General features: G+C 40.8%; 1 protein-coding gene across 2 annotated transcripts in view; it reads right to left on the bottom strand.

Annotated features, from left to right (window-relative positions):
- WARS2 (tryptophanyl tRNA synthetase 2, mitochondrial) overlaps positions 1-13352 on the bottom strand; it is a 45583-nt gene extending 32231 nt beyond the window's left edge. For both annotated transcript variants that reach the window (XR_004980653.2, XM_036387968.2), the window contains exon 1: positions 12990-13352. Coding sequence is in view for 1 of the 2 variants with exons in the window: in XM_036387968.2 (XP_036243861.1) it covers positions 12990-13316 (327 nt within the window). In the remaining variant the exon portion in view is untranslated. The remainder of the gene's footprint in view (positions 1-12989) is intronic.
- Between the last annotated feature and the right edge of the window lie 800 nt (positions 13353-14152).

The raw sequence follows: 14152 nt of genomic DNA, 5'->3' as shown, positions 1-14152 counted from the left end.
CACATTTTACGAGCTAAAGCATAAATTTTAAAGCCTAATTGCGACAATTCAAGTATTAATGTTGTTACAGAAAGAAAAAAAAATGAAGGAAAAGGGAAACTTAGGAGCAACATATGTATTACATACTTTGTTTCCTTTATTGTTTTTAATGCAATTACTTCTCTGCAAACTTGCTGTAGAAACTTTTAAACGTGCTTATTTTGATCTGATAATTTAATATGTCAAATTCATCTGGTACAAATGCTATTTCAACATGCTTAATTTTTAAAATGAGAGACTAAAGATCTAACATTAAATTAGAAAGAAACATATTTATACCAGAGAAAGTTTTCAGATAAATAGCTTCTGAGTAAAGATTAACATTGCCCAGAAACTGAACTAAATTAAGATTTAAACAGAACTGCCTAGTATCCCTTTCTTGAATGTCAAATGCACTCAAACTTCAGTAGGACTTTAATATTTATATTTCAAATGAAAAACACATTGGAAGGAGGAACATTTACAGCACATACTAACCCCACCCTATAAATTTAACTCTGCCTCTAGGGGTAGCAAAAGAACTCAATGAAGCTGCGGCTGGGTTAGGCTGCCCTCTCACGCTGCCTTGGTACAGATGACTCAGCAAATGGCTCCTTTCATGTGGCTCGCTGCATCCCGCAAGTGGATTCTCTCATTTGCTTTATGAGCCCCACGTGCCACTCCCGGTGCTAATGACAGCTGCACTGACAGACCCGAGCATTATCTACAGCCAGGCTGCCACAGCTCTGCCACCACACACCACAAGGTTCCTCTGGACCTGAGGCAGCCACGGACCCTCCCCTCCCATGGGGAGTGGAACAGGGGATACAACCTCTGGTGAGGGACCTGGAGGAAGCAGGCAGCTTCCTGGCTCAGAAGAGCTGGCTCCAGTTCTCTGCAGAGGCCTGGGACAAGCAAGAACCTGTGCTAACATTTCTGCAGAGCTGGTGAAGGAATGAAGCACTGGGTCTGCATGCAGCCAACAGTGGCCACCAACCTTACCCTAAACCACAATGCCTTCCTTAGCAAGGACACAGCCTGGTGGTTTTTATTTTTCCTGCTGTGCTCCTTACAGTTCTCCACATCAACTTGAAGGACAGCATGCTAAAGCTCCTGTTCAGAGGTGAACCATAACCCAGCTACAGAGGTCTAATGCACACTGAAACATGCACTACTTCTGCACCTCCTGGGTTTCAAAGGCATGCACAGAGCTGCAATTAATGGCCTCAGATAATGCCTGATGCAACCTTAACCCTGATTGCCTCACTGACAGGAAGCTGCAGCAGGAGCTAAGCCTGAACCATCAGCAGGAACATTCTGGCCAGTCAGGCAAGGCAAGGTCAGATTGATACACGCTGCTTCCAAAACCATCAGATGATACACTTAATGCTCAAAAGCTGAGAATTTGACAGTTCCAGTACTGCAGGCATTGCTTGGAAGAGATGGCACCAGGGAAAAGGAGAGGGATAAGCAGGACTACCTTTGTTACACTGTGAAGAACACCCCTAAGATACAAATCCATATAAAAAGTAGTTGACTGTTCATTGAACAACGTAGTTGAACCAGCAACAACTAAAAAAGTTTTCAGGCAGGGGTGCTTCCTGGAAGCAGCTGCCCAAAGCATCCATCAGGTTTGGCTTCTTTCTGATCCATATGCAGCCCCACAAAGCACACTGGCATGGAAGCACCAGGCCAGGGAGATCACAGAGAACCTTGTGTTCCACTCTGCAACCTCATGGAGTTACTCTGTATCAGTCAGCTCAACTTCAGTTCCTGGAAAGATACAGGAACAAATAATGAACTGCAAAGAAATTACAGAAATAACAGAAGACAGCAGTATTTATCAAGAACTGGTACCTCTCAAAAACACTGATAGCCTGCAACAGCACAAGAGATGCTAGAATAGAAATTAAATACTAAAGGTTATATCCTACTTTTCATTAAATTCCAATACTATCTCAGTTTCCAACAAGACAGAGAAATAGCACCTTGAATACAATATTATTCACTGGGGGTGAAACTCGAGAGAAAAAAATATCCTGAAAACAGCACTTATTGATGGTTTACAGTGGTTGGAGAAAGATATATCAAACACAGTTTTTCAGGGTTTTGTGCTGGTAAATTTGATATCTTTGTATCTCAAATTACGAAATCTAGATGATGAAAAGGAATATTCATTAAATCTGCAGACAAAACAAAGTTGGAAGGATGGTAAGAGCTCAAAATAATCTTTACAAAGCAGAGAAATGGTCTGAAAAAACAGTATGCTATTTACCAGGCAAAAGTACACAGATTTATACAGAAAAGTCTACTCAACCACATCAATACAGGAAGGAGAACAGCTGTCCAGGCAACAAGTACAGAACAGGGTCTGAGGTTTGTAGTATTTTAAAAGGTGAGCATGAATCAATATCATGCAGCTCCAAAACCACCACATTACTAACTACACCAAAAATTGCACAGGTATATATGAATAGGATGAAAATCCAGGAGACAGAAAACAATTTGCTCATTTTACTCAGGATGAGGATGGCCTCAAGTCGCAGAAGTTGGATAGTTTTAGGTCCTGTACTTCAAAAGAGTGGTAGAGAGACGCCATAGAATTTCAACCAAGTCCAATGAGTGACCCAAATAAAAAAGAGGAAAAGTCCAAAGGCTTTTTAGTCCAGTGGAAGGAAGATTGTGAAAGTAAAAGGTGTTAAACAATGAGCTTAAGATGAAGTAGAGAAAGATTCAGATCAAATGTAAAGAAAAGTTTCCAAGAGTAAGAAAAACAAAACTTTTCAGATGAGTGCTTAGAGAGGTTTTTTATTAATAAATAAATAAACAAATAAAGATGTTGTATGTTGATAAAGATGGGCACTTCATTTTTATTTTGGGCCAGGGGAAACAACGGATCACCCCAAACAGGGTCTCATCTAGTCCTCTGAGCCCATAATGTTACATAGGTGTGATTAAAGCTAAAGTGAGATGACCAAAGAGGATGGAAAAGGAATCAGAATTTTATTTAGATAGATTAGATCTTATGGCAGTTCAAGATTCAACTCCTTCTAATTGCATTAAACAAAAATGGAAGAATTGAGGCCTTTTCAGTGATAGCAGCTGAACACTGACAAGCTTTGAAAAACCATTCTATGTTGTTGAAAGATGGGAAATACAAGTTAACATTTAACACCTATAAACTGGCACACACCCACATTTAGAAATATACATTGCTCAACAAAATAAATGTAATAGCAACAAGTGAACAATTAGCATTTATTTTGCTACAAGATACATGTGGAACTATCAAAATGCAGTGAAAAGTGTAATATATTTATAAATTATAGACTATTTGATATATGAAAGGTTGCTGTGATTTTAATATATTACACTCTTCTAAGTACCAAAACCTTAACCATCTTGAAGCAAAACAAAACAGAAGGCTAAAGAATGCCCCCACAACTAAATACTTCCCTCACAGAGAAATTAGAGAAGTTTTATGTTTTTGATCACAGTAGTATCCAAATCTCTTAAAACCATCTGATTACTCTTGCTCTTTCTCTGACCTCTAGCTGAAAGAGATTTTATTGTATTTTTTTATATATTTTCTTCAAGTGAGGAGTCAGCTTGCTACTAAGATTGCCCTATGGGATATAAACAAAGAATATCAACTTACATCTAGAAGGATATTTTTTAAAAACTACTTTTTGTTTGGAATTACTACATTTCTTCAGAATATTGTCCTAGAAACTCAAAGAGTAGTTCATTTCCTCTCCATTATTTTATTTGGCAATTTCCTGTAGCACGGAAAAGTTGGCTTTGTTTCACATGGGGCCAAAATTAACACAGCTGTTCAAAAACTTTCACCTTGTGGTCACAGCATGAAATTCATCTCAGGTGAATAGAAAAGTTTTAAAACCACCTGATGGATGTTGAGAGGCCTTAGAATGTGGAAATCCCAGTAAATTCCCTCATGATGCACACATGCACAAAGAAAATGCTACAGCTGATCCTCCTTGTCTATACTGGAGAGAATTCTATGAATTTAAGTTTTTTAGACATAATAATCACACTTGCATAAGGGAATTCTAGAGAATTTAAAAAACTTTTTCTGGAGCTAGACAATACTCACAGACTGTTGTTATCGTCGCAGGTTGGTCCTGAAATCACCAGGCTGGGCTGTTTCCACAGAAAGGACAAACAACAGATGAGCAATGGATGAGGGGTACAATGAACACACAAGTGTTCATTTGTGCTCAGGTCAAGAGAATGCAGCCAAGTGGCATGAGAATGGTGACAGCAAGCTGTGACTTGCTTATTTGACAGCTTGAGGCCAGAAACATCAAATGAAAAGTTCCCTAGTTTGTGTGTGACACTCACTGTTTTTCTCGTCCTAAAGAGGAGATGAGATGTTCCTTGCTAACTTACCTGTATTATTCAAACTGGCCCACAGAAAGCCAGGCAAATCACCAACTCCCAGTTCGGATGTACCACATGGAGTATATCAGTGTAAAAAAAGCCAATTGTTTTTACTGTTAGTATCCCAGAGATGTACAGTGCTCCATTTTCTCTGGGTACTGGCAAGTATTCTGAATACTGGAGACTTACAATGTTTCATGGTCGTCTCTCTGGAGGGAGTGACAGCACCTCTGGCTGTTGTGATCTGGCTTAATCTTTGATGAGCAAGAGTCAGAGTGCTGACATTGCTTTAACTCTGCAAAGATCTAAAATGTAGATATCGTAAAAAAAGTACCCAACAAAACACTCCAGTGGAAGTGCACGAAGAGTAGAATGTGAACTTGACTGCAGAAATTACATGGGCTAATTTGTTGCCAGCAGAGATGCAAAATGAGATTCAGTCAGGAATTCAGAGGGCTGGACCCCTCATTCCCTTTACATAAGCAACAAAGAGGCTTTGAAATGTTTGAAACTGTTTTGTTCTTCCATGCAAACGGAAAGCACCCTATGGATGCCTATTAAGTAAAGTCTTTCCACATCTTGGCAAGTATGTGATTTCAAGAAAAATATTTGCAAATGGATAACCCAATTCAAGAAGAAGTCAAAGACCACCTTTGAAAGAAACTTTGATGTGGCTATAAAAAGATTATATTTAGGAAGGATAGCATAACGTGGTTCTGTTGTTAAAAGTTTGTACCTCCCTGTAGTTCTTTGCTGTTTTTCATGTAAAAAGCAATGCAGGTAAGCAGAGAAGTGAATGTCCATGGCACATAGGATTAAGGCAGAATCCCTGAAAAGAACTGCTCCCAACTGTTGGATAAAGACAAAACAAGCAATTTAGCAATCTCACTGCCAAAGGACAGGGATATTGGAGCATCCACAAGTGTGAAAGCAAACGACAGCAATAGTTGCTATGTGAATCTTAGGTGAGATCATCAGGAAGCCTGGAATCTTTTATTAACATGGAAACACTGCTATATCTTTCCAAAGGTACAGCTATCACACACAGATTTCAAAGTCAGAACTATGCACCTGGCAAAAGGAAAAGATGATGGTGAGACTAGGAAGTTGTGAAGACTTTTGCAGTTTACTTTCTTTTTTAACGCTGTCCAACAACCTTCAAATGAGATTAACAGGTCAGCCAGACTGAGGACAACACTATACAGACCAATATACAATAATCAATTGTTACAGAGTGTATGCAATCAGAAACAACAATGATGGGATTCAGAACAATGAATGTTCCATCTGTCAGAATGGAGAATGCATGCAATTTCATCTCCTTTCAGCTTCTGAATACTTCTGGGAACTGGAAGAATCTTACAGAAACTCTGCGCTTCAAAAATGGAAATATAGCCCTATCCAACCCTAGGATCTTTCTGCACAGAAATGTAAATATTGTCACCCACCTGTATAAGTGAATGAGATGGGTTTACCACACTTTGAAATACCAATAAGAAGCATTTAATTCACCTTCTAATCTGTACTGTAAAGCTCCAAACCACTTATCCATAAACAATACAGGTAGCCTAAACAAAAATAAATTCCTAGTGTGAACAGTTATGAAAGTGTAATCTAAATACAAATGAAGCATAGAAGGGTTTATAACATGAACTACGTGCAACACCACGAAAACTGAGGAAACCCCTATTTTTTAAACTTCACACAAGACTTATTCTTCATTCAGTTATTGTGCAGACATCACTGAAGCAGCTGGGTCAACTTCACCACTCTATTGCTTTGTCCAGCTCCAAGGAGCAGATGCATGCCCTAGCATATTTCAAAGAACTTGAAGCTAAAAGTAAAAGCAGATACTTCATTTCTGGTAGCAATCATCACATTTCAGCACAAGAATGAGGGAAATGAAAAACTAAGTATATATATTTTATAGTCTATTTTTGTGGGTATACTTATATACAAATAGGTATCTATTTCCTCTCCCATGCAACAAGAACTTCAGCGCACTCTCAAGGTGGATATCTATCTCATGGGGCAAAAATACATTTAATCCTGTCCAGTGGATATATAGATTTGCCTGATACAGGAGAAAATTATAAAATTCGCTATGTGATTTGTCTGAGTTGGGGCTTCCAAGAATGATACTGTTAGTCAAGGGCTCAATTAATCAAATTGAAAACAATTTCAATTCACTGATTACAAACACAGCAAAACTAAAAAAAAATTATGATCTAAGGTGACTTAACTGACTTGGGGTTCTTCTTCACTTCAGCTTCTGATCCTGCTGCAATTTGAGTCAACTCCACAAAATGTTTGTTCATCTAACATTAGAGTCGCAGCATAAACCACAACTTGTGTCATGGAAAAAGTAATTGTTAAGTGTCTAGAATAGCACTTGCTGTACTAGCAAATGGAAATTCTATCTGCCAATGAGCCAGCATTAAAATGGGACCTCAGTCTGCTGTCTAGAAACAGAGGTGATCTGCTGCAGACTGACTCACAACGCTTGTTCAGCATATGCACTGGAGAAATTCACACCAAACTTCAACATCCATGATGGCCAGAGTAGCATCCTTCATTAAACTCACTGTACAAAACCACGTTAATAAAATCAGAAGTCCCTCAAGAGAAAAAACAGGCTTAGTCAAGACACTAAAAGCAAGGGCCAGAGGAGGAAAGAATGGAGGGACTCTACCCAAGTCTTGTCAAAATGCCAGAATAAAGGGCTGTTTCCTGCTCAAACAATCTATATTTGCCAGATTTTATTATTAGAACTCCATTATGAAATGAATAGGATGCGTTCACGCCTCAAAGATACTCCATGTCTGTTTACAGTGGGGCTCTCTCTGTGCAGCTACAACAGTGGTCAAAAACCAGTAGAGGCAAGGCAGATCACAAGAAGTCTCTCTACAGCTGGAAGTCTAATAAATCTGTGTGGAAACCTGAGATCTCTCAAATCCAGTGAAAATCCAAGAAATGTATATTCTCACTGTATACTAACTTGCCTTCCATTCTGAAAATTATACAAAAGCTAATGATTTCATTCTTGCATAAAGAACTATTCCACTGCTTTATCTGAAAAAAAGCCAGTCTCCCCAGAGGATTAAATATATTTATATTATATAGCTATTGTTTACCTATTTATTTATTTAGCTAGTTAGTGATTAGAATAAAAACAAATGACTGATTAGGAAAAACTTCCATTCCAACCCGAATAGAAAACACCAGTTTTAATCCAAAGGCTGGAATATGTTGCTAAATCTAGTTGATTTCATAAGGATCTGAGTAACTAAATAACTTTCAGTATCTGTGCCCAATAACAATAGTAAAAAATGTTAAAATTCAGGAAAATAGGAAATAAAAAATAAAAGGCACCAATTTCTACAAATGAATCCACATAGAGGCTACCTTACTTGGAAAGAACTTCTCAAATCACTTCGATCTTTCCTAAAGCTCCTGTATATTACAATATATTTAACCAGCCCATATTGGACACCAGGAAACATAGGGGTATTTGCATTTCCAGCCTTTTTTCCTCAGTCAAAAGCATTTTGCTACTTCCAACCTTAATGTTCTCTAGAAGAAAGAGATGCAACACAGGGGACTGTCACAATCATAAATCCAGAGCAAGCACTTAAAAATCTGCCTGTTCATCCATCAATTTCAGCCCACAAGTGTCTGGACAGGCATTCTGAAGTTGACCTGCTGCAGTAACCTGTGTATGTGTGCAGCTTGTTACATGCACCTGGGGACTCATTTCATTAATTGTTAACAAAGTGACCCCTATGTGACAGCAACAAATTCAAGATGGGAACACGGATGCATTTAAATTGTTTGCATTTCATTCATAACACATCTGAATGATTCTGAAAACTAAGCTCTCTCTCCCACTGTAGTTTTAACTACAATCTTTGAAATCCTTAAGGATTAGGGTATGGTAATTTCAGTTACTTCCTTTCTTTGCAGCCCCATATGGTAACCATAGCTAAAAATTTTGAAGATTTTATTTGCAATCTGGTAAAAAGCATTTTAATGGTCTTCTCCAAAACAACCCTTCAATTTTTACCTAAATGCCTTTTTCACAACCATCTTTGTTAAAAAATATGAATATGAAACATGACCAGTCATTAACATGACTAGCACAGTAAAAATAAAGTGATCAGGTGGCTTGAATACAGAAGGAACAATACTTCCTCAAAAAAAGTAAATCAAATTTCACCAGACCCAAACAATCTGAAGATCTCCTCTTAAAGTACCAACAGTATTGGCCAGAATCACTGAGGTTCACAGAAGCCCAGCAAAGTATCAGAAAACCAAAAACAGAAAAATGGCATTCCCATCTTCAAAAATACAGGAAAAGAGGAACAGCCTGTGAAGTAGTCTGCTTACCATCAATACTCAGTGAACACAATCCATCTTTTGCAATTCCCTAGAAGATAACTAGAGGAAAACAACAGCAAATGTGGATTTGCTAAGAGCAAGGCATGCCAGACTAGTCTGACTGGCCTTGAGACTCATTAGGCTGCCACAGCAGGGGAAAATGCAGTAAAGGCTTCTTGATTTTAGCACCACCTTTGGCCACTGTAAAGCAAACCAGAGAAATTACATTCAGGGATTTATACTGTGGTATTTTTTAATAGATATTGACCCAGGTAAAGAAACAGATACATTCCTAAATGAACTGCTAAGATTACCACTATATTGGATTCCTTGGATTTGAAGATCCTGTACTTAGTCAGTGGTCCTGACTAAACATTCACCAGAGATATTTTCTGTGCAACACTCACCATTTTCTCTTTGTATAACCCGAACAGCATGCACTAGAGACTAGAGTCAGTGTCCTGAGCTCCATTACACCAAATCCAACTTGGAGTGCCAGAAAAAAAAAAAAAAAAGACTAAATTCTAGCACCAAAGAGGAAAGGATTTTGTGTTAAAAAAATATCAACACTTATGCCTGGAAGATGCAGTTCTGTACTACATAATGCTAACAGAGAATCCACTTTCTGATGCATCGCTCCTGTGAAAGCTGACAAGAGATGAAGGTTGTAGGACATCAAAATGTACAGCTTAGCAACAATAATACAGACACTGTAACAGATCATGTGTGGAGGCAAGGCAAGGCTTTCCTACCAAAGAGGGAGACTAGGGTAGGAGAAAAGGTAGCAAAATGAAAAGTTCTTGTTTTCTTTAAAGGATATTCTCAGGAAGAAAAGCAATACAGGCATTAGAGTATCCTTACAGTAATTGTAATAGTGATAGCTACTCTGATACTAGAAAAGAAAAATTATGCACAAGACTCCTGATTTCTTGAAGGCAAATAACATCTAAATGTGTCCTTCCAGCTGAGTGTCTTGAAAGCCATCTAGTGATGCATGAGACCATCAAAAGCAAGACCTTGCCATTCTTCTACTTCCCCTTCGCAGCCAGGACTAAACCCAATCCATGTTTCATCAGGACATACACCAACAACCAACTGACTCATTTTAGATTAAATTTTCCTACCGACAGGTTATGCCATAGTTGGATTTCTCATGATTTTATCAGTAATTCCCTGGAGTTCCTGTAGTTGCCATTTTTAAGAGTGTCTCATCAAAGAAACAGACTTGATGAAATGACTTTCTATAACCCTGGCTTAGAGAGCACTGAAGAACAGTAAATCAGGGAATTTGAAAAAAAGCTCTTAAAAGTTAAGAAACCCCAAATGTAATGAATCTCTCCAACAAAACATTACTTTCTTGTTAATCACATTTATTATGCCTACATATTTAAGTTGTGTGCTAGAAATATGTAAAACAAAATGTACAGAGCAACTTTTCCACAGCATGGTAAATCAAGCAGAGGGATGAACTGTGCACTACAGAGAAACAAAGCTGAAGCCACATAAATTATGTCTTCTGGTGACTATGACTGCATTATTGAACACTTAAACATCAAAACTATAAGGGTGCCAGTAGACACACTGCTCAAGCTTGAAGGCAAACTTTTTTTTTCCGGCTTGAAATTTGAATATTCCTCATCAGCAGGCAGCAAATACATGACCTGTTCCAATTTGTCTATTATAGTAGCTGGACCACTCCCGAGTCCAGCCTGGCAACAGGAAGAGCGCAAACAAGGAAGCCATTTTTCCTCCTCAATTCTTTTGAAGATGCAGTGAAAGTACCACTGCAATTCCAGTGCAATTCTTTCCAGACAGACATAAGAGGGGACTTAAAAGTGAGAAAGAAAAGGGACAAAATCCCACAACACACTGGACTCGCAAATTTAGCACCAGAGGAACAACTTAAATTACTGCTGTTACTTGAGTGTGGGTGACCTGAAGCTACACAAAACTGGTCAGAGCACGGTGCTAATAACACCAGGGTTGTGGCTTCAATTCCCATATGGGGTTTTACTTAAGAGTTGAACTGGATGATCCTTGTGGGTCCCTTCCAACCCAGAATACTCTGTGAATCTGTGAAGCAACACTAACTTTGTGGGGGTTTTATTTATTTATTTTTTTAATGAAAACATTAAAGAATAACAGGAAGGAATTACATTTTCAGACCTATCACACCTTTAAGACATCATGGCAACAGCAACCAGGCTATAAAGCACCTGGTAAGTAATCTTGACCTGATAGGTGACTCAGAGGTCGCAAAGAAATGCACATCAGAGTAAATATTAAAATACAACACGAGCCATGTTCACTCAGAGCAGATTTCTTTATTATGCAAGAAAAATGAGATTTCTTTGCTGGAGGAATGAAAGCAGGGGAGGGCATCTGTTGTGATACTGAACAGAGCCAAAAGAGTCACCATTTGCATCAGGAAAGATAAGCATATTCAAATCCTTTCAACATTTTTCAAGGAACATTTGAGTTCTAAAAATAATGAGTGGTTTGAGGTATCTTTGGCAGACCTGCTTTGCTGCATATTACAGGGGCAGTGTAACTGTTCACATTTTAAGTGTGAGAAATCTAAGAAGACTTAGGCACATGTAAATGAAATTAAATCAAAGCACCTCAAGACAGGGAAACACCCAACAAGCTTATTGAGGATGCCACACTGAGATTCTTTAGCTCTTCTATATTGCTACAATTCAACATAGTCTTAAATATATATTTTTTGTTCCAGAATTCATTTAAGCAGAAACCTTACTTCTGCCTCACACTAACAACTAATAGGAAGAACACAGCTGCTAAGTGAAATATCAGTTATCAGAGCTTCATATGGCATAATCTTCCTCTTTTGCTTTCACTCTACCTCCTCAATAGAAAGGGCAGAATCAAGGTCATCAGCTGTTTTAGAACAAAACGAAATATGCCTTGGCTTTTTAATTTTAAGAATCCTGGTTCTGAAATAGTCCTGCAATGTGTAGTTTACCCGGTTCACTACCATATACACCAACTTTTTGTGCATTAGTGTGTGTTACAGCTTGATGCGCTCAAAATATCAACTCCATGGCTGAGAGTAACAGAACCCACTTGCTGCAAAATCACAGACAATACAGATTACACCATGAAACGGAAAGGAATCTTTGATCTTCTGCTTACCCTATTTCTTCTCACAAGTAACACGAGACATATCTACCCTGGCAACCATTCTGAATAATGTGTTCCATTATTGAAACATACCATACTATCCAGGATTTGGATGACATGCCAAAAGCAAGATTTTAATGAAAAAGCCAATTGTCCAACTAGGGGAAACATTCTCTAAAATGATGTAATGTTAGTACTACTGTCATCAAATTCTTCCACTTATTTTAAAAACAAGGCTACGAGCTACAGAAAAATTTAGATTTCTAAGGCAAACCATTCATAGGTGTAAAACTATGAAGGAGGCTGCCTACAAAGATGACACTGAATATATACTTACCTGACCTGGCTGATTGCTTGAGGTTATCTTACAAAATACAATCAAAGCAATCAGTTGACCCTTTATTTCAATTTTCTAAGAGAATGGGGCGAAATGAGAGCGGGGAAGGCTCCTGATAGGTTACAGTGAAAATCCCAAGTATATTAAAGAAATTCAAACACTACAGCCCGCTGAGGTCGTGTAAGTACCAAGGGGAGGGGCTGACATACATCCTTTCAGACACTTATGAGGTTTGGTTTCTGCCTTCCTGCTGTAGAAGACAGGAGTTTGTAGCCAGTAGGTGCATTTCAAATCGAAAGGCAAGAAGCAAAGACCAACGCTGAAATCTCGCACAACCGCAGCGGTACCGCAGCGCTTGAGCGACCCCCACGACGCCGGCACTTGCCGGCTCAGGCCTCCCTCTCTCCCGCTCCCCGAGTGCCCCGCGGAGTCAAAGGCCCTACGGCTGAGCGGAGCCAGCGAGAACCAGCCGGGAAGCGGGAAGGACGAGTCGAGAAGCGGGAGAGACAGACAGAGAACCGGGAATGCCGGCGGGGAGCGCGGCTCCCTGAGGGGAGGCAGAGCCGGCCCAGCCCCGCCCCGCGCCCCCCCGCTCTGCGCATGCGCGGAGCCGGCCCGCGGCACGGAGCGGGATGGCGGCCGCGGCTGGAGCGCGGGGCTCGTCCCAGGCCGGGCACACCGGGAAGCGGCGGGGGAGATGCCCCAGGCCGGTTACCTGGCCGAGGGTCCCGCGGTGTAGGGCCCGGATCAGGCCACTCGGTGTCGCCATGGCAAAGGCGGGAAGGAAGAGGCGGGGGGGAGGGACACGGGGCAGGAGCCCCGCAGGTTCCGCGCATGTCCCGCAGGCGCGGTGCAGGAGCGGCCGCTGGCGGGGCGCGGTTACCGGGAAGGGGCGGCGCTGGCAGCGGCATGGGCACAGGCCCTTGTGGGAGTGAAGGTAATCGCTTCCCGGATTCCATGGCTCCTGCTTCACCTGCGGGGTGCCCTTGGAACGGCTCCTCTCAGCAGCGCGTCCCATCCGAGGCCTCCTCCACCCCTGCATCCTTCCGGCTGCCTGGGCTTGCCCACGGCAGCTTTTCCACGGAGAGATAGGCAGCGAGGCCGCTGCTGGAAAGTGCCCGCCTCTCCATGTCCTGTCAAACTAACTAAAGCCAGCCCCCGCAGAACCCCCCCCAAGCTGCTTTCTGCCCGCAGTCTGCTCTGCTCTGCCCGAAAGCCGAGGCAGTAGCAGCTCTCGCTGTCCAGCACCTCAGACGCAGCGTGTCCCCAAATCCAGTCTTTGTGCCATGTCTCTTCCATTGTGCCACGTAATAGAACCAAAGCGAGAAGCACCGAAGTTATTAATGAGGTATGGCAAGTTCCTGAAGAAGTTGTACATGAACTCCTCTTGTCAGCTCCTGTGCAAAAGGTGCCTGGTTTCTCCCCAGTTCATTTCCCCAGTTCAATGCCCAGGCTGGGAAGCCACAAAAGGCTTGTTGCCAGTTGTCCCGGTGATGCGAACCCAAGCTCTTCTGCAGGTCTGCTAACATGTGAGACAGTGTCTGTGGGAATCTGCTATTGCAGCCTCTGGGAAAACAAACCAGCCATCAGGAAAGAAGGAGCGCTTGTAGCTCTGTTACCAGTGGCACCGTGCATTGGACTGGTGATTATTTCCAGTAGCCCACTCCAACCCTGTCACTGAGGATGTTGTTGTGGAATGTTCCCAACTCTAAAATCTGGGTTTAAAAGTTAAACACTCTATAGATTTACATAACTGCTTATTTATTTTCACTTTGATGCATTGATTAGTGACAATTTTTTTATTTTAAAACCATATATGAAGAGTGCTTAGTACATAAGAGCGTAATCTTAATTTACGTTCCCAGGCACTGCTCTGAT

The sequence above is a fragment of the Molothrus ater genome, chromosome 2 (genome assembly GCF_012460135.2).
Source record: "Molothrus ater isolate BHLD 08-10-18 breed brown headed cowbird chromosome 2, BPBGC_Mater_1.1, whole genome shotgun sequence".
Classification (NCBI taxonomy): Eukaryota; Metazoa; Chordata; class Aves; order Passeriformes; family Icteridae; genus Molothrus; species Molothrus ater.
This window is presented reverse-complemented; position numbering and strand designations above follow the sequence as displayed.